Raw genomic sequence first — 20,100 nt, 5'->3', positions numbered from 1 at the left:
AGCAAAATGAGGGAATTTCAGAAATGCCCTTCTCCTGAACACCATCTTTGTGCAGACTTCTGGGGGTGGAGTTGGGGCGAGGTGGGAGGGGGAAGGGGAGTAGTTTGCTAGGCAGAAAAGGAAAGACTTCCTTTTCTTTTTTTTTTCCTGTTTCTTCCCCTCCAGCTATGACCACATAGGCCGCCTTTGCCAGGCCCCGCCTCCCCTCCCCTATCATTGGAGGAAGTGAAAATGATGGGCTCCTCTTCCAAAACAGGATGTTCTCTGTCTTCTGGTTCTCTTGGGCTGACTGCCATCTGTGTTTTTCGGCTGTGAGCTCTTCTTCGGGGAGCTGGAAGACGCTTGCCACCAGCCATGTGTCTCTGCTGCAGCTGGAGGGACATATGCAAATATGAGACTGCCAAGGTCATCCGCGTTCAAAGCATGACCTATGGGACTATAAGATGGACCCTCTGTATGATAGTCTTCCTCTATGTTTGGTAAGCCATATGGGACTGCTTTCTTCTTTGGCTAACAACTCAGCCCCTAACCCTCCCCTCATCCCCCAGTAATACATTTCTTCTCTGTCCCTCCACTGTGTGTGATCCTACATCCCCATCCATATTTCCACTGACTGTCAACATTTGGGAAAGCAGTACCAGGAGACTTCCAGTAAAAGGCTTGGTGGGTATTTGGGCATGGCACTTTCGATTTCTTGTAAATGAATCAGAAGCTACAGAATAAAACATACTTGGAGGCACTAGAAAGAGCTTTGACTATGGAGTCAGAGGGTCTGGGTTCAAATTTCTTTTCTGATACTACCTATGTGACTTGGCACTAGTCACTTAAGCTTCTTGGACCTCAGTTTCCACATCTGTAAAAATGAGGGTGTTTGGACCAGATGACCTCTAAGGTTAATTTCACCTCTAAAGCTATGATTCTATGATATGACCCAGGTCAAATATCACCTTTGATGCCAACGACGTATGTGATGCCAAAAGTCACTAAACTCCCCTGGGCCTCAGTTTACTCATCTGTAAAAAGAGAGAGTTGGACTAGATGACCCCGTGGGTCCTTTCTAGGTCTAGATCTGTGTTCCCACTATGTAATTGTGGGAAGATTCCGGCAAACACTCTAGATTTGTGGGGAAGAGATAATTGGACTTTCAGGATGGATTCCCTTCAGTGATAAACAGTGGGCATCTCTGCCAGTTTATAACAAGCTTCAGCGAGCAGAATGTTAAGATCAGCCCCTTTAGCCTAAAGGAAAAAAAATTGCCTGAAGGTCCCATTTGCCCTCTGTTCATGGCAAAAGCAACAGGTTTCTGTGGAAGGGGACCTTGTCTTTCAAGGGGTCTCTTGCCCTACTAGGACTGAGTAGCTGCTAAGAATGCCTTTGTCTAAGAAACCTGGAAGCCTGATTAGGTTCTTAGAAGCCTGAAATGCTCATCAGCATAGAAGTATCCTCAAAGAAGAGGTTCAGAAGAACAGGGAGGGGAAGATTTTTGAAAACTCCCCTCTCTGGTTCTACCAGGATCCTGTGGTTTCAGTTGGCTCCCAACATCTGCTATTGCCTTCAGTCAGTGCAGAAATCTACCTGCCTGGTGCAATGGAATTAATTAAGTACATCTTGTTCTGTAGTCAGAGGACCTAGGTTCTCATCCTAACTCTTGGCAAAGCCTCCTCATGACTCAGTTTACTCCTCTGTAAAATGAGAGGTGAGGGTTTGGACTAAATGACCTCTGAGGCCCCTTGCAGCTCTAAATCCAGGAGCCTATGGTATGGGTTATAGTTCCAGCTCTTCCACTAACTAGTGCTAAGTATTAGAGAATTCACTTCTCTCTGGGACTCATTTTCCTCATTTCTAAAATGAGGGGGGTGGTTGAGATCACTAAGGCAACTTTCAGTTCTAAAATTCTATTCTAGTCTAACCTCTGCTCAGGGAGATTATGAAAATCAAGCAAGTCTAAGAAAGAGTTTGTCATCCATCCACCCACCCATCCATCCATCCATCAATCTATCCATTGAATCTATTGATATCCACCCATCATAGCCAACCCACGGTATCCATCGATCACATCCATCTCTCACTGAAATCCAATTCAATTGCAAGACATGTGGTCATCTCCCTGATGTCATGGTCCTCTTTGAGGACAAAGGACAAACCACACACACACACACACACACACACACACACACACACACACAACCATCCATCCGTTGTTTTCATATATCCATCCATCCCATCAATCCATCCATCATCCACTATATGCAACTATCCTATCCATCCATCTATCATAACCAACTATCATAATCCATCCATCCTTCCATCCTATCAATCCATCTATCCATCCATTCATAGATCTATCTCTATGCATTCATCCATCTATTGTATGTATTTATTGTATCCACTATAATATCCATCCACTATATCCAACTATTATATCCATCCATCCATCTATCCATCCATCCATGTATCTCTCCATCTCTCCATCCATCCATCCATCCATCCATCCATCCATCCATCCATCCATTGCATCCATCCATCTCTCCATCTATCCATCCATTCAATATAATCCTGGGGGAATATATAGAGTGCACCTACTCAGCTGGGCAAGTGGGCACTTTTAGAGGGAGGGGGAAACACCTATAGCCGTATTGCTCTTGGTAACACTATTCAAAGGTAGGGTGTCCTGAGTAATGACCAGCCCTGCTTTGTGGAAGATTTCCTACCATGAGGACAGCTCATGGTAGTGGGAAGTCTCAAGCTATCCTACCCATGATTTACCTGGCAGTCAGACCAGGAGAGCAGAGAGCATCACAAGAGGGGAAGCATCAGGGAATAAAAGAAGGTCTTGGCAGGTAGGAGGAAGCCAGTGTCATGGAGATGTGGCACTAGGGGGCCAGGAGTCATTGGATCACACATTTAGTGCCAGAAGGGACCTTAATCCAACCTTCTCATTTTACAGATGAGAAAACTGAGGGTCAGAGAGTCAATTTACTTGCCCAAGGCCACACAGATACTAAGCGGTAGAGCAGGTATTTGAACTCATGCCCTCTGAAGCCAAACCCACTGCTCTTTTTACCAGGTCATTCTGCCTCCCTAGTAATGTTGGGGAGCAGAAGCAGAATCCTAGCTGCACAGCCTATGGTCCTGAGATAGCACCAGGAGGGAAGGAGGATTAATTCAATTCAATTTAGTTAGCATGTACTGAGTACCAAGCACTGTGTAAATTAACTATGAGGATACTAACATAAAGAGAAAGGAAACAGATCCTGGCTTCAAAGAACTGCATTCTACTGGCAATGGGGAGGACCCTAGTCTTGGAAGAACTGGAGTCCAAAGCAGGGAACCAAGTTATGGGTAGCAGCTTGGTATAGGGTGACGAGTGCTGAATTTGGAGTGAGAAGGCCTTGATTCAAATCCTGACTCTGCTACTTGCTGTGTGACCCTTGGCAGATCACTTTAACTTCCTGGGCCTCAGTTTCCTCATCTGTAAAATGAGGGGTTTGGACTCAATCAGGGGTCATTCATCTGTTTTTGTGTCATGGACCCCTTTGGCCATTTGGTGAATCCTGTAGTCCCATAGGGGTTCGTAGAGACCTTTTCAGAACCACGTTTTTTAAATGCATAAAATAAAATACATAGGATTAGAAAGGAAACCATTTATGCTGAAATAGAGTTGTCAAAATAGGAATAAGTTACAAGTTGATAGAGCCCTGGAAATCTCTCCCTCAACTCCTTGGGTGTCCATGGACTCCAGGTGAAGAATCTGCTCTAATGCTAATGCTTTCCCTCTCTTGTTTTCTGTATATGCTGTAAGCAGCTCATTTATACGTTTTTAAAAATATTGTCTCCCTCGTTAGACTGTGAGCCCATCAAAAGTAGGGACAGTCATTTGCCTCTTTGTATCTCCTGTGCTTGGCACTGTACCTGGTACTTACTAGGTGCTTGAGAAATATTTTTTGACTGGTTGACTTGACTAAATAAATTCTAAGATCCTTTCTGGCTCTCAGTTCTATAATATTTTACCTCGCTCAGCCTCAGTGTCCTCATTTCTAAAACGGGGAAAGCAATACTTGTACTTAATGACCTTGCAGTGTTGTGGTGAAGACTGTGCTTCATAAACATTATAGCATAGAAATGAGAGCTGGTCTTATCCAAGGGGAGAAATCTTGCCCAATTCTTACAGGGACTTTTTGAAAAGAACTCCTAGTTTGTTTGTTTGTTTCCTCCCTCCCTCCTTTCCTTCCTTCCTTTCTTTCTTTCCTCCCTTCCTCCTTGTTTCTTCACTCTTTCCTTCCTCCCTCTCTCCCTCACTCTTCTTTCTTTCTTTCTTTCTTCCTTTCTTTCCTCCCTTCCTCCTTCCTTCTTCCCTCTCTCCCTCCCTTTCTTTCTCCCTCCTCCTTCCTTCCTTCCTTCCTTCCTTCCTTCCTCCTTCCTTCCTTCTTCCTTCCTTCCTTCCTTCCTTCCTTCCTTCCTTCCTTCCTCCCTCCCTCCCTCCCTCCCTCTCTCCCTCCCTCTCTTCCTTCCTTCCTTCCTTCCTTCCTTCCTTCTTTCCTTCCTTCCTTCCTTCCTTCTTCCTTCCTTCCTTCTTCCTTCCTTCCTTCCTTCCTTCCTTCCTTCCTTCCTTCCTCCCTCCCTCCCTCCTCCCTCCCTCCCTCCCTCCTTCCTTCCTCCTTCCTTCCTTCCTCCCTTCCTTCCTTCCTCCCTTCCTTCCTTCTCCCTCCCTCCTCCCTCCCTCCTTTCTTCCTTCCTTCCTCCTCCCTCCTTCTTTCCTTCCTTCCTTCCTTCCCTTCCTTCCTTCCTCCTTCCTTCCTTCCTTTCTTTCTTTCTTTCTTTCTTTCTTTCTTTCTTTCTTTCTTTCTTTCTTTCTTTCTCTCTTTCTTTCAATGGGGAGGAGATGGGAGTAAGAGGAAGTAAATTTTTGTTAATTTTTTTAAAAAACAAAGAAAGAGATTCCTGTGCAATCTATGATCCTCTCCTGTCCAGTCACAGAAGAATATTCTTTATATCTACTGAGATTCCCTGACTCATTCTTACTCTTCCAAATACCTCTTTCCTGCTCCCTGGAAATTCTATGGAGGCAGAGAAGGCCACTCTGGAGGCCAGAAAAGGGCAGCAGAGAAACAAGACACAGTGCAGTCTAGTGCGAAGAATGAGTGGTTTGCAAAAACAGATGATCTGGGTTAGAATCCTGCCTGTATTCTTTATTCCCTGTGTAACCTTAGATAAGTACTTTAAACTCCCCAGGCCTCAGTTTTCCTCAGTAAAATGAAGGGGTTGGACTAGATTGTCTCTGAGGTCCCTTCCAGCTCTAAATATGTGATCCTAGGATCTTAGTTAAATGACTTCATCTTCCTGGGCCTCAGTTTCTTTACCTGTAAAATGAGGGTACTGGTCTCTGAGGCCCCTTTGAGGCCTTCAGCTGTGATCTTGTGAAGACACATAATAACTCACTTCTAAAGGGCTTTCAGGCTTACAAAGAGAACTGGAGGAAAAAGAGGAGATTGGCTAGGGCCGGGGGCTCAGGGCAGCTGGTGAGTTAGAGAATGAGAAGTTCCTCCCTGGCCCCAGGCTGCTGCTTTCCCCATGAATGCAGATCTGTCTCTTCATGCCTCAGAAAATCTTATGTCTGTTCTTGACTTCTTTCCATTTTATCTCAGGATTAAGATCCTCAGGAACCCACGTGTCCCCTTCAATAGCATTAGGAGAGAGGAAAGAAAGAAGGAAGGAAGGAGAGAAGGAAGGAAGGGAGTAAGGGAAAGGAAAGAAGGAAGGAAAGAGGTGGAGAGGGAGGGAGGGACAGGTGGTCCCCCTTGCCTGTAGTATATTCCTTCCCCGCCTCTGCTCCAGAGAATCCCTAGCTTCCTTCCAAACATAGCTCAGGTGCTCCCTCCTACACTAAACCTTTCCTGATCTCTCATGATGAGCTCTCTCTCTCTCCCTCTCTCTCCCTCTTGAAATTACTTAGTATGACTTTTGAAATAGATAGATAGATAGATAGATATAGATATAGATATAGACATAGATATAGATATAGATATAGATATAGATACAGATACAGATATAGATATAGATATAGATATAGATATAGATATAGATACAGATATAGATACAGATATAGATACAGATATAGATACAGATATAGATATAGATATAGATATAGATACAGATATAGATACAGATATAGATACAGATATAGATACAGATATAGATATAGATACAGATATAGATATAGATATAGATACAGATATAGATACAGATATAGATATAGATATAGATACAGATATAGATATAGATATAGATATAGATACAGATATAGATACAGATATAGATACAGATATAGATACAGATATAGATATAGATACAGATATAGATACAGATACAGATACAGATATAGATACAGATACAGATACAGATACAGATATAGATACAGATATAGATACAGATATAGATATAGATACAGATATAGATACAGATATAGATACAGATACAGATATAGATATAGATATAGATATAGATACAGATATAGATATAGATACAGATATAGATACAGATATAGATATAGATACAGATATAGATACAGATATAGATATAGATATAGATATAGATACAGATATAGATACAGATACAGATATAGATACAGATATAGATACAGATATAGATACAGATATAGATACAGATACAGATATAGATATAGATATAGATATAGATACAGATACAGATATAGATATAGATACAGATACAGATACAGATATAGATACAGATATAGATATAGATACAGATATAGATACAGATATAGATACAGATATAGATATAGATATAGATATAGATATAGATATAGATATAGATATAGATATAGATACAGATACAGATACAGATACAGATACAGATATAGATACAGATATAGATATAGATACAGATATAGATATAGATATAGATATAGATACAGATATAGATATAGATATAGATATAGATATAGATATAGATATAGACATAGATATAGATATAGACATAGATATAGATATAGATATAGATATAGATATAGATATAGATATAGATATAGATATAGATATAGATATAGATATAGATATAGACATAGATATAGATATAGACATAGATATAGATATAGACATAGATATAGATATAGACATAGATATAGATATAGACATAGACATAGATATAGATATAGATATAGATATAGATATAGACATAGATATAGATATAGATATAGATATAGACATAGATATAGATATAGATATAGATATAGATATAGACATAGATATAGACATAGATATAGATATAGATATAGATATAGATATAGATATAGACATAGATATAGATATAGATATAGATATAGATATAGATATAGATATAGATATAGATATAGATATAGATATAGATATAGATATAGACATAGATATAGATATAGACATAGACATAGACATAGACATAGACATAGATATAGATATAGATATAGATATAGACATAGACATAGACATAGACATAGATATAGATATAGATATAGATATAGATATAGATATAGACATAGACATAGACATAGATATAGATATAGATATAGACATAGATATAGATATAGATATAGATATAGATATAGACATAGACATAGACATAGATATAGATATAGATATAGACATAGACATAGATATAGATATAGATATAGATATAGACATAGACATAGATATAGATATAGATATAGATATAGATATAGATATAGACATAGATATAGATATAGATATAGATATAGATATAGACATAGACATAGACATAGATATAGATATAGATATAGACATAGATATAGATATAGATATAGATATAGATATAGATATAGACATAGATATAGATATAGATATAGATATAGATATAGATATAGACATAGATATAGATATAGATATAGACATAGATATAGATATAGATATAGATATAGATATAGATATAGACATAGATATAGACATAGATATAGATATAGATATAGATATAGACATAGACATAGACATAGACATAGACATAGATATAGACATAGATATAGATATAGATATAGATATAGACATAGATATAGATATAGATATAGATATAGACATAGATATAGACATAGATATAGATATAGATATAGATATAGATATAGATATAGATATAGATATAGATATAGATATAGATATAGATATAGATATAGATATAGATATAGATATAGATATAGATATAGATATAGATATAGATAGATATAGATATTTTTTACTTCTTTGTGTACATGTGGCTTCCTTCCTGTAGCAGGCAAGCTCCTTGAAGACAAAGACTTATTTTTTTTCTGTGTAGCCTTGGCATGTAGCACAGTGCCCAGCATACAGTAGGCACTTAATTAATGCTTGTTGAACTGAATTCAATTTTTCTGCCAAAGAGTATTTCTATCTATCCCTGACTAGTGGATGGGAGAGCAGGACTACATGTGAAGGTTCAGCTTGGTCAAGGACAGGATGGGGGCTTCTTCTCAGACATCCTCTTCTCAACCTCCACCAATGGTCCCAAATGAAATAGTTAGCCAGTGTGCTGGCAGTATCTAGGGCAGATGACAGGGTGGCATACAATACAGATTCTCACTGTGAGTCCATGGCTAAAAAAAGAGACCATTTAATTCCATTTCTCCAGGCTGGAATCTTCCTTTCTCTCCTTCTCTTTTTCCCTCATCTCTCTTTTCAGAGGCAGGGCTACGTCAATTAAGGATGGGTTGGGATGGGGAGTTCAGAGGCTTGAAAAGCAGCTACATATGCCTTTTTTTTCTTGCCACATTTAGCTTGGCCTTGGTGAGTGACAAGCTGTATCAGCGGAAAGAACCCCTCATCAGCTCAGTGCAAACCAAAGTGAAAGGCGTAGCAGAGGTGAAGGATGCGAACGCCAAGACAAGAGTGTTGGACACAGCTGATTACACGTTTCCTTTGCAGGTGAGGGTCCATGCTCTAGAATGTGAAGGGCAGAGGGTTACCTTTCTCTGCCATGGCCCCAAGAACCTCTCCCCTTCTGTCTTGGGTGGGATCATTTAGGTCCTAACCTAAGATTAAAAAAAAACCCTCATAAAACCTTAACCTCATTAGTACAAGATGGAAGAGGTCGTTAGAATGCAGAATCTCTGAAAAAAAAAAAGACCTGGGGCAGCTAAGCGGTACAGTAGATAAAGCCCTGGACTTGGAGTCAGGGAGACTCGAATTCAAATGTGATCTCAGATACTTACTAGCTGTGTGACTCTGGGCAAGTCACTTTATCTCTGTCTACCTCAGTCTCCTTGCCTGTAAAATGGGGATAGTAATAGCTTTCCCCCAGGGTTTTTGTGAGGATCAAATGAAATAATATTTGCAAAGTGCCTGGCACATAGGGGGTGCTTAATAAATGCTTATTAATTTTTTAAAAATCTGGATGTTTTAGTGTGAGAGAACACCTATTTGAGGGTACTCAGTTGAGGGACATGGTGTCCAAGACCAGGGAAGAGATCATTCCATTGTGTTCTATCCTACTCAAACCACATCTAGAGTTCTGTGTTCAGTTCTGAGTCCCACATTTTAGGGAAGATGTTAATTAGCTGGAGAGCATCTGAGTGATGGAAATCAGGATGACGAAGGACCTCAAGTTCATGCCATATGAGGGCTGGTCGAAGGAACTGGAATTGTTTACCCTGGATAAGAGAAGGCTTGGTTGGAGGGAACTTTATAGCTCTCTCTCCAAATGTTTGAAGAGCCGTTCCATGGAAGATGGATTGGACCTGTTCTGATTGGCCCCAAAAGGCAGAACTAGGCACAATGTTTAGAAGCTGCAAAGAGGAAAATTTGGGCTTGATCTAAAGAAAAACTCCCCCCCCCCCAGTATAATGGAAACGTGCAAAAGTAGAAGCTATCTCAAAAAGGAAAGGGCTACTCCTAAAGGCTAGGGGTTTCCCCCCACCTTAAAGGTCTTCAAGTAAGGGTGAATTTTTGTCAAAGATATAGAAGGGATTCCAATCTATACCTGGTTAGGTAGAGGCTACAATAGGTGGTTTATGAGGTCCCTTCCAAATCTAAAAGTCTGTAGTTGGGTGATTCAAGAATCTTTTGTGGGCCCCACCTATGTCCAATTCAATTCAGTCCAACATAACAAATATTCATTAAGCACTATGTACAAAGCACCCACTGGGTGATGGGGATACAAAGACAAAAAAAACAAAAAACCTGTACTTACCTTTAAGGAACTTACATTGAATTTGGGTGGAGGTGGGGTATAATAGGGACACAGCTAAGTAAATGGGTTTTGAGAAGGGGCCACATACTGGCCACTGCGGAGGGTGGGGAAGATTCCTAAACTGAGCCTTGAAGGATAATAAAGATTCAGGGAGAGGGAACAGAATTGAGGAGGGAGGGTATTCTAGACATAAGGGACAGCTTGGGAAAATGTAGGAAGATGTGAGATGGAATAAGGAGCTTGGAAAAATGGTCCAGTTAGGCTGGAAAAGTGGCGTGTGTGAAAGGGAATAATGTGAATAAGGCTGGATAGTATCAGAGGATCATAGGGTTAGAGCTGGGAGGGACTTTAGAGGCAATGGGGTTCAACACCTCCATTTGAAAGGAGGAAGAAAGGAAGGAGAGAAGGAGGAAGGAAATAAGGAGGGAGGAAGTGAAGGAGGGAAGGAAGGGAGAAGGGAAGGAAAGAGGAAAGGAGGAAAGTAAGGAAAGATGGAAGGAGGGAAGGAAGAAAGGAAGGAGAGAAGGAAGGAAGAAAGGAAAGATGAAAAGAAGTAAGGAAGGAGGCTAGGAAGGAAGAAAAGAAGGAAGGAAGGAAAAAAGCATTTATTATGTACCTAATACATGCCAGGGATTGTGCTAAGCAATTTACAAATATTATCTCTTTTGATCCTCACAATAATGCTGCAAAGTAGGTGCTTTCCATTTTACAGTTGAGGAAACTAAGGCAAATAGCAGTTAAGTTGACTTGCCCAGAGTGACATAACTAATAAGTGTCTGAGGTTGGATTTGAACCCAGGTCTTCTTGACTCGAGGCTCAGATAAAGAAAATGAGACAGAGTTTAATAACTTGCCTTGCATTGAACAGCTGATGTTTGAGGTGGAATCTGAATCCAGGTCCTCCTGACTCTGAGCGCAGAGTCCCATCTCCTACGCCAGGTTAGCTTTTAGAAAAGATAAGTTGGTGCTGCCTACAGAAGCTCCCAAATGTCAGGCTGAGGGGTATATAGTGAATCCCGAGGCACTAGGGCTCTGTTTACAGTTATTTAGCAGATAAGTGACATGTTCAGAGCTGTGCCTTAGGAAGATTAATTTAGCAATCGTGTGGGGGAGAGTTTGGTGAAGGGAAAGTCTAGAAGCTGGGAAACCAATTAAGAAGTCGTTACAATAAACCAGATAGAAGGGGTGAGCGGCCATATGGGTAGAGAGAGACAGGGAATCAATGCCAGCAGTATCGTGAAGATGGAATGAGCGAACAGTGCTCAGCAAATGACAGACTGTTGGAAATGATTGGATATTGAGGATCCAGAGAAGAGCAGATTTTGAGAGTTGGAAGAGACCTCCCTGGCCTTGTGGGATAACCCATGCATGAAGGAACCCTCGCTATAGCAGAAAAGAGCTAACCCCTTGCATGACAGATATCCAAATACTTGAAGATGGCTACCATGTCCCCACCCACCACCCCAAGTCTTCTCCTGGTTAAACGTGCTAGTTCTTTCAACTATTCCTCATATGTCATGGACTTAAGGCTCTCACCCATCCTGGTAGCCACCTTCCAGTTTATCGATGTCTTTCTTAAATAGTTACATATATAGATAGATATAAAATTTATTTATGTAAGTTATTATTATTATTATTATTTTTAGTGAGGCAGTTGGGGTTAAGTGACTTGCCCAGAGTCACACAGCTTGTGAGTGTTATGTGTCTGAATCCAGATTGAACTCAGGTCCTCCTGACTTCAGAGCCGGTGCTCCATCCACTGCACCCTCTAGCTGCCCCTACAAGTTATTATTCTTAAACAGAATTCAACACAATAATCCAGACGACAAAGTCCAAATAACTTACCCAAGGTCATACTTGGGGAGTAAGGACTGCAATGAAGATCATGGGGTCATAGTACCATAGATCCTCTGACTTTAAAGTATAGCATCCTTTCTGTTCTGCTAGACTGTTCTGGTTTTTTTTTTTATCCTTTTATTTTTTCAAGGGTTTTTCAGTCGTGTTCAACTCTCTGTGACCCCATTTGGGATTTTCTTGGCAAAGATATTGGTTTGCCATTTCCTTCTCCAGCTCATTTTCCAAATGAGGAAACTGAGACAACAGAGTTAAGTGACTTGCTCAGGGTCACACAGGTATTAAGTGTCCGAGGCCAGAATTGAACTCAGGAGGATGAGTCTTCTTGACTCCAGGCCCAGCGCTCTGTGCACTATGGCACCACCTAGCTGTACTGGTAACCTTTGCAAAAACATTTTCAGTAGAGTGGTAAGGGTCCGGGTCCCAGATGCATAGGGTCAGACCTACAGCCAGAAGGAACCTCAGAGGGCATCTAATTGGGGTTAAGAAGAGAATGGGTGGTGAGGCAGCAACATGACTCTTCCTAGGAGTTTAAAGTTAAAGAGCACGAAGATTTGGGATCGTAACTTGAGGGGATATAGGCCAATGTCAAATGAGGTTTTTTTCGTTTGTTTTTTAAGGTATGTGAAGGAAAGAGTCATTAGATAGGAGAAATTGAAAATGGGAGAGAAAGGGAATGACCGAAGATAAAATGTTCTAGGAGAGATATGAGGAGACAGAATTAAGGGAAGAAACTGCTCTGTGGTGTGTATGTATGTGTGTGTGCGCGCGCGTGTGTGTGTGTGTGTGTGTGTTGGGAGAAATGTCGCCTTGACTAAGAAAAGCATCACATCAGAGACTGAAGCAGAGGACAGGATGCCTGAAGACACATAGAGATGTGAATTTGGAATCACATTCCATCTCAGACACTTGTACCAGTTGTGAGACCCTGGTAAGTCACTTAACCATTCTGTGCCTCAGTTTCTTCATCTGCAAAATGAAGGCATAAGACCTGACCTCCAAGATCCCTTTTTGCACTAAATCTATAATCTTGATGATTCTGTGAGATGAGGACCTTCACGATGGTTGGCCTCGATCTCAGGTATTAAGGAGGCAAGGCTGTCTGTTGAGAGATCCCTGTGGATGGGGGAAGGACCCTTAGGCACAGAAGAAAATATAAGAAGTGGCATTCCTAATATAGCCCAGAAGATCAATTTGAGGGCGATTATTTACCCTAGCACAGCTCCTACATTCTTGTCTCTCTTTTCTTTCCAGGTAAACTCATTCTTTGTGATGACTAACTTCATAGCCACGGAAGGCCAGACACAAGGACTCTGTCCTGAGGTAAGGGAGGGCTGTGAGTTTTAGGGGTGGGGATGACAGATGGTCTATCATGCACAGGCCTGTTTTCTAGCCCGATGGGGTAGAGAGAGGCCTCTCTCTGCATGTTGCATTTTCAGGTTGGAGGCTGGGAGAGAGGGCTGGGAGGGGGAGGCTGGAAGGAATTTACTGGGAAAGGTGAGTGTGGGGACACATTAAGGAATGCTCCTAAAGACTCAGTGTCCCTGGCTGGAGATGCGAAGAGCCCAACATCTACATGAAACACGCTCTGCTTATCTACATCCTCCTTGGAGGGGGGAAATGACGTATGTGCAGAAAACTAAATTTAAAAAATATAAAAAGAAGACATAAAGTAATTTCTAAGGGGAGGTGCTAGCAGTTAGGAGAGCAGAACTGGCTTCCTATAGAAGTAGCACTTGGGTTGAGCCTTGAAGGGGAGAATTCTAAGAGATGAAGGTGAGGAGGAAGAGCATTCCAGGCATGGGCGTAGCCTAGGAAATGATGAGACATGGGAGATGGAGGGAGCAGGCTGGTTTGGCTGGAACAGAGAGTGCAGCTGCAACTGCTCAAAGCCTCAGAGTCTTCATCTTTAAAATGGGTATAATAAGACACACATCGCCTTTTTCACGTGTTTGGTTTTGGGTTTTTTTTTTTTGGTTGAGGCAATCAGGATTAAGTGACTTGCCCAAGGTCACACAGCTAATCAGTGTCAAGGGTCTGAGGCCAGATTTGAACTCAGGTTGTCCTGACTGCAAGGCTGGAGCTCTATCCAGTGTGTGACCTACTGCCCCCTTCACATGGTTTTTTGAGTGATTGTTGTCAAGCCTGCTTTGTGCTGTACAAGTTAACAGTTCTAGTTTTAACCCTCTGGGAATCTAATGGGGTTGGCTGTTGTCCTTTGTTCTCAAAGAGGACCAGAAAGACAACGCTATGTCGGGGTCAGGGTATGGTGTGTCTGACCGTGGCTGATTAGACCGATTCAAGCTCGAATGCCGTACCCCAGGTTGGACACAGTCGATATAGGATTCTAATATGATACACTCACTAACCCACACTGATGCTCTCTCTCCCCATTCACTCCCAATCACTGGCAATGTAAGTGAATCTAAAAAAAGTTGATTTTAATTTCAGTTTCCAGTTTTCTTCCTCCCTCCAACCCTTCTCCCGTCTATTTTGAGATCAAGAAATGTGATACTCATTTTACATATGAAGTTGTGCAAGACCTATTTTTCCACATTAGCCATGTTTTTTTTTAAAGGCAAGGAAAATAAAGAGAGAAAATAAAATATGCTTCAATCTGTGCTCTGAGACCATCAGTTCTCTATCTGGAGCGTTTTAGTGTAAGTGAATTTTAACAGTGGTCTCCTGGAGATAATGCTTCAATCCAAAGAACTCTTTGTGGCCCAGTGGATAGAATGCTGGACTTGGAATGAGGAAGACCTAGGTTTGAATCCTGCCTCAGACACCGTACTAGCTGTATGACTGTGCATACATTGCCTAACTTCTCTGTGCCTCAGTTTCCTTATCTGTAAAATGAAGGGGTTGAACTTGATGGCCTCTTCTAGGTCCAAATACATGATCTCAAGGCTGCCCAGAGGAAGATATTTTCTAGGGGCACAGGACTTGGTTTCTCTTCAAACAGCATCAGTGCCTGTTTGCTATGGTCAACTGAGATAATATACATAAAGTAATTTGCAAATTTTAGGGTGCTATGTGTTGTTGTTTCAGTCATTTCAGTCATGCCCAACTCTTGGTGACCCCATTTGGGATTTTCTTGGCAGAGATTCTGGAGTGGTTTGCCATTTCCTTCTCCAGCTTATTTTACAGATGAAGAAACTGAGGTAAACAGGGTGAAATGACTTGTCCAGGGTCACACAGCTAGTACATGTCTGAGGCCAGATTTAAAGTCAGGAAAATGAGTCTTCTCCTGGTCCAGCACTTTATCCACTGTGCCACCATTTATCATCAATCATGAATATGAGTGTAGGTGCTCACTCTGGTCACGTGCCTGTATTTCCTAACCCAGTCGCAGCATAGAGCATCCATTTTCTCCCAGCCCAAAGCCAAACTGACATCCCCTTGAGTTGCCTACCTCAGTAGCGGGCACTCCTCTTGGCTAGCTGTTCCTTTTCTCCATGTCTTACGCCCCCACCTTCCTGATGAAGTGGGCAGCCACTTCCATTGAGTACTTCCTGCCTCCCCCCAATTCCCAGCAGAGACTCTTCCAGCTTTGAAGCCAAGCTAAGCTGATTTCCAGGCCACATGGCTCTTTGCAGGCTCCAGTTCTCTTTTTGGCAAGAAAAGTGTATTCTTCCTTCACATGCATTGATTTGCCAAAGCCCTGTTTAAGTAATAGAAGCTTAGGAGTCAGTCTATCAAAGAAGAGAATATTTCTGGTAAGCACAGTGAATAATTGCTGCACCCCAAAGAGCCTGGGGAAACACATCCCTAAGTCCAGAAACACCAAGTACTGTGAAGTATCCACCATTGGTCCTTATTCCTGGAGATTGTACTTTTCACAAGTTGGTATTTATTTCCTGTTGGTATGGTGACCCACACTCCATCTCTTATCACCAGGGGAATAGTAATAGTCCTTCATATAGACAAATCTTTTTATAAATGGCTTTTACAGACTCTACATTATTTCCTTTGAACCTCTTACCAACCATTTGAGGCAGGCCTTATTTTCCCAATTTTATATAAGGGAGAACTAAAGCTCAGAGGGTGTAAGTCCAAGACCATGCAAATAATTAGAGGCAGGATTGGTACCAGAAAAAGTCTGGGATTTAGATCCCAAGGACCTAGTTTTGTTGGGGTTTTTTTGTCCATTTATTTATTGTAATATTTTTTTCCAACTATATGTAAAGAACATTTTTAATGTTCATTTTTACAAAATTTTGAGTTCCAAATTTTTCTCCCTCCCCTCCCCGCTTCCTAAAATGGTAAGCAATTTGATATAGGTTATATATGTGCAATTGTATAAAACATATTTCCATATTAGTCATGTTATGAAAGAAGAAACAGACCAAAAGGGAAAACACACACACACACACACACACACATACACACACACAAAATAAAATGAAAATAGTGTGCTTCAATTTGCATTCAGATCATCAGTTCTTTCTCTGGAGGTGGTTACAGTTTCCATTAAGAGTCTTTTGGAATTGTCTTGGATCATCGTACTGCTGAGAAGAGCTAAGTCATTCACAGTTGATCATGATACAATGTTGCTGTTACTGTATACAATGTTCTCCTGGTTCTGCTCATTTCACTTTGCATCAGTTCATGTAAGTCTTTCCAGGTTTTTTTGGAAATCCACCTGCTCCTCATTTCCAAGGACCTAGTTTTGATACCCATCTCTGTCCCTTACTGTTTGTATGACCTTGGACAAGTCCCTTTACTCCTTCTGGGCCTCTGTTTCCTCATCTGTAAAGTAAGGGGGTTGCTCTAGGCTCCTTACAGCTCTAGATCTAGGATCCCATGAGCTCATGAACCCAGGTTGTTGCTACTCTTCCCCCTTAACGACACAATCATTTGATATGCAGGGTGTCCCAAAGGTCTCAGTGCAGTTTTAAGCTTTATTAGCTAAAGCCTAAGTTCTTAAAACTTCACTAAGACTTTAGGACAACCCATTGAACCAATTCTCAATTACGTATTAAGATGGAAGAGGAAAAATATGTCAGATAGTCACAAATATCAGGCAGTAAAGAAACATGTGGTGCAGAGTTAAGAGCAAGGAATATAGTCCCAGGATCTAGATTCAAAGTCTGACTTGGCCACTTACTCCCCCAGATAACTTCAGGCAAATCATTTAACCTCTCAGGAGCCGATTTTCCTCATCAGTGAAACGGGACTTCCAAAGTCCCTTCTAGTTTCAAATCTTTGATCTTATGATTTCTTATTATTAATTTTAGAGTTGGGGAATCTTCTTAGAATTTCTTTTAGAATCAGTTGGGGAATTGCTGAACAAGTTGTGATATATGAATGTAATGGAATACTATTGTGCTATAAGAAATGACGAGCAGGCAGACTTCAGAAAAACCTGGAAAGATTTGAATGAACTGATGCTGAGTGAAGTGAGCAGAACCAGGAGAACATTGTACACAGTAACAGCCACGTTGTACAATGACTAACACTGATAGACTCATTTCTTGTTAGCAAGGCAAGGATCCAAGACAACTCCAAAGGACTCATGGTGGAAAATGCTGTCCACATCCAGAAAAAGAACTATGGAGTCTGAATGTAGATCAAAGCATATTATTTGCTCTCTTTTTTTCCTTTTCTTTTCTTTTTTTGTTTGCTTCTTCTTTCTTGTGGTTTCTCCCATTGGTTCTAATTCCTCTTTACAACATGGCTAATGTGAAAATAGGTTCGATATGAATGTATATGTAGAGCCTGTATCAGATTGCAGGCTGTCTTGGGGTGGGGGGAGGGGAGAGATGAGGAGAAAATTTAGAACTCAAAATCTTACGGAAGTGAGTGTTGAAAACTAAAAATAAATTAATTACTTTTTTAAAAATCCAAGGTGAATACTAAAATATATATATATATATTTTTAGAATGCGCCATAGAGTAAATTTACTTTCCTCACTAAACTTTGCTCATACTGCTGTTAAAATAAGCTCGCTTTCCCTGAACCCATGTTGGTGGACCATGGAGGTGAGGAACCTAGATGTGTGCTGATTAGATATTGTGAAGACAGCTGGAAGGAAACTCAAGTGGTCATTTGGTCAATCAATTAGTCAATTAATAAACTTGTTGTGCCAGGCTTTGGGTGTAGAAGTACAAAGAATGAAAAAATGCCTACTCACAGCATGCTTACATTCCATTCCCTGTACTTTATAGATAAGGAAACAGAAACCTTAGAAAAGTCATATGACGTACCCAAGGTCACAAAGACAAAAGTCAGAATTTGAACTCAGGTCTTGGGTTTGTTGATTCTGAGCCGAAAGGGACTTTCGTTTTTTGGTGAGCCAGTTGGGATTAAGTGACTTGCCCAGGGTCACACAGCTAGCAAGTGTTATGCGTCTGAGATCACATTTGAACTCAGGTCCTCCTGACTCCAAGGCCACAGCTCTATCCACTGCGCCACCTAGCTGCCCCTTGAAAAGGATTTTAAAAGTCATCTTGTCCAACTTCCTCATTTTACAGATCAGGAACGTGGCTAGTGACAAGTGGCAGAGCTAGGAGTCAAACCCAGGTCTTCCAACTCACATTCCAGCGCTGTTTCCATCATGCCAAAGGACCTCTATTTTCTACAGAAAAATCACAAAGCATAGACTCAAAGCTGTTTCAATCTAACAGACTTGTGTTCGGGTAGGGCATATGGAAATGTGCAAGTCATTGCTAGGCCTTCAATGCATGAAGAGGAAAACAAAAAAAACATTAATTTTCGCAAGTGGGCACTCATCCTACCTCCAAAAGCCCTTCCCAGAAATCTCTTTGAATTGTTTGCCTGTCTTTCTGGCTGCCCTTGGGGGCAGCTAAGTGGTATGGTGGATAGAGGGCCAACCCTGGAGTCAGGAAGACCTGAGCTGGAGAAGAAAATGGCAAACCACTCCAGTACCTCTGCCAAGAAAACCCCCAATGGGGTCATGAAGAGTTGGACATGAGTAAGTGACTGAACAACGATGACACGTGTCACCCCCCCCCCCCACATTCTGCTGGGTGAAGCTCAGGTCCGACCTCATTACTCAGGCCAGCTAAGGCTGCTGGCTCATGTCCTACCTGCATCCCCTGCTGATTCTTTCTGTTGAGATGCTCAGTCTTTGATCCCTTATTCAGCCCTCAAGCCAGTGGAATATTTAGAGCAGGCCTCCTCCTCCCTAGCAAATGGTTTCTCTCTGGCTATCACTAAAGAAAGTCCCGCAGTGACTGACATCCTATTTAAAGTAATAATAGCTCTTATATCCCTATCATTTTAAGACTTATAAATTATTTTCCTTACACAACAGCCCTGTGTGACAAGTGATACAAAAAAAAAAGCTGCTCACCAGGTAGGTTGCAAGAAAGATTTCTAATTGGGTACAAGTTGGCCTGGATCGCCTCTGAGCATTCTTTCATCTCTGAGATTTTGTAAAATCATCCCCATTTAACAGATGAGGAAACTGAGAGATAAAAGGACTGCCTCCCTCCCACTCCCCAACAAGGTTATGTAGCTGCTAGGTGGTAGTGCTGTGACTTTCTAAATTCAGCATGGTTGCTTACTCTGTTTTGTCCTGTCCTTTCCTCTGCAGTACCCCACCCGTAGGACTCTCTGTTCCAATGACTGGGGGTGTCAAAAAGGGAAGAAGGACCCGCTGAGTAAAGGTATCTGTTTTTTCAAGTTCCTAAGACTGGGTGATGGAAAGCTGAGTTGTGGGTGAGACATCAACACTCTATCTCCCTTTCCTGATTACGTAAGTGTTTTAAGGAGGCACGATTCAAACTAGGGCCCCGGTGGTTTAGGTTAAATATTGGAACAGAATGAGATGTTCATGGAACATTGAGCAGTTAACAAAAGATTTTACTTAGGCATAGCCAAGGAAGGACATTCAGGACAGAGGAAAGGTATTCCATGAGGATAGATCCTCCATTCAGCTGAGCACAGCTGTCCTATGCTGGTGTTACTTACCCTGCTGGTCTACATTTAGGAGGAGCCTAAGGAGGAGCTGGATCACCTCATGGTCTGGTGGTTTTTTGTATTCTGGTCAGTGGACCGAGCCTTAGGTCAGTTTTGGGG

General features: G+C 41.3%; 1 protein-coding gene across 2 annotated transcripts in view; it reads left to right on the top strand.

The window, feature by feature from the left end:
- The first annotated feature begins 220 nt into the window (after positions 1-220).
- LOC110196865 (P2X purinoceptor 7-like) overlaps positions 221-20,100 on the top strand; it is a 45,416-nt gene continuing 25,536 nt past the window's right edge. Inside the window, exons 1-4 of one of the 2 annotated variants that reach the window (XM_078154290.1) lie at positions 221-479; positions 8,792-8,939; positions 13,311-13,379; positions 19,616-19,688. In XM_078154290.1, the coding sequence (XP_078010416.1) occupies positions 355-479; positions 8,792-8,939; positions 13,311-13,379; positions 19,616-19,688 (415 nt within the window). In that variant the 5' untranslated portion in view covers positions 221-354. The remainder of the gene's footprint in view (positions 480-8,791; positions 8,940-13,310; positions 13,380-19,615; positions 19,689-20,100) is intronic. The other variant, XM_020970301.2, reaches the window with a different exon arrangement.

The sequence above is a fragment of the Phascolarctos cinereus genome, unplaced genomic scaffold, assembly GCF_003287225.1.
Source record: "Phascolarctos cinereus isolate Bilbo 61053 unplaced genomic scaffold, phaCin_HiC Scaffold_4;HRSCAF=312, whole genome shotgun sequence".
Classification (NCBI taxonomy): domain Eukaryota; kingdom Metazoa; phylum Chordata; class Mammalia; order Diprotodontia; family Phascolarctidae; genus Phascolarctos; species Phascolarctos cinereus.
The sequence above is the reverse complement of the archived record's forward strand: the minus strand, read 5'-3'. Positions and strand labels throughout refer to the sequence as shown.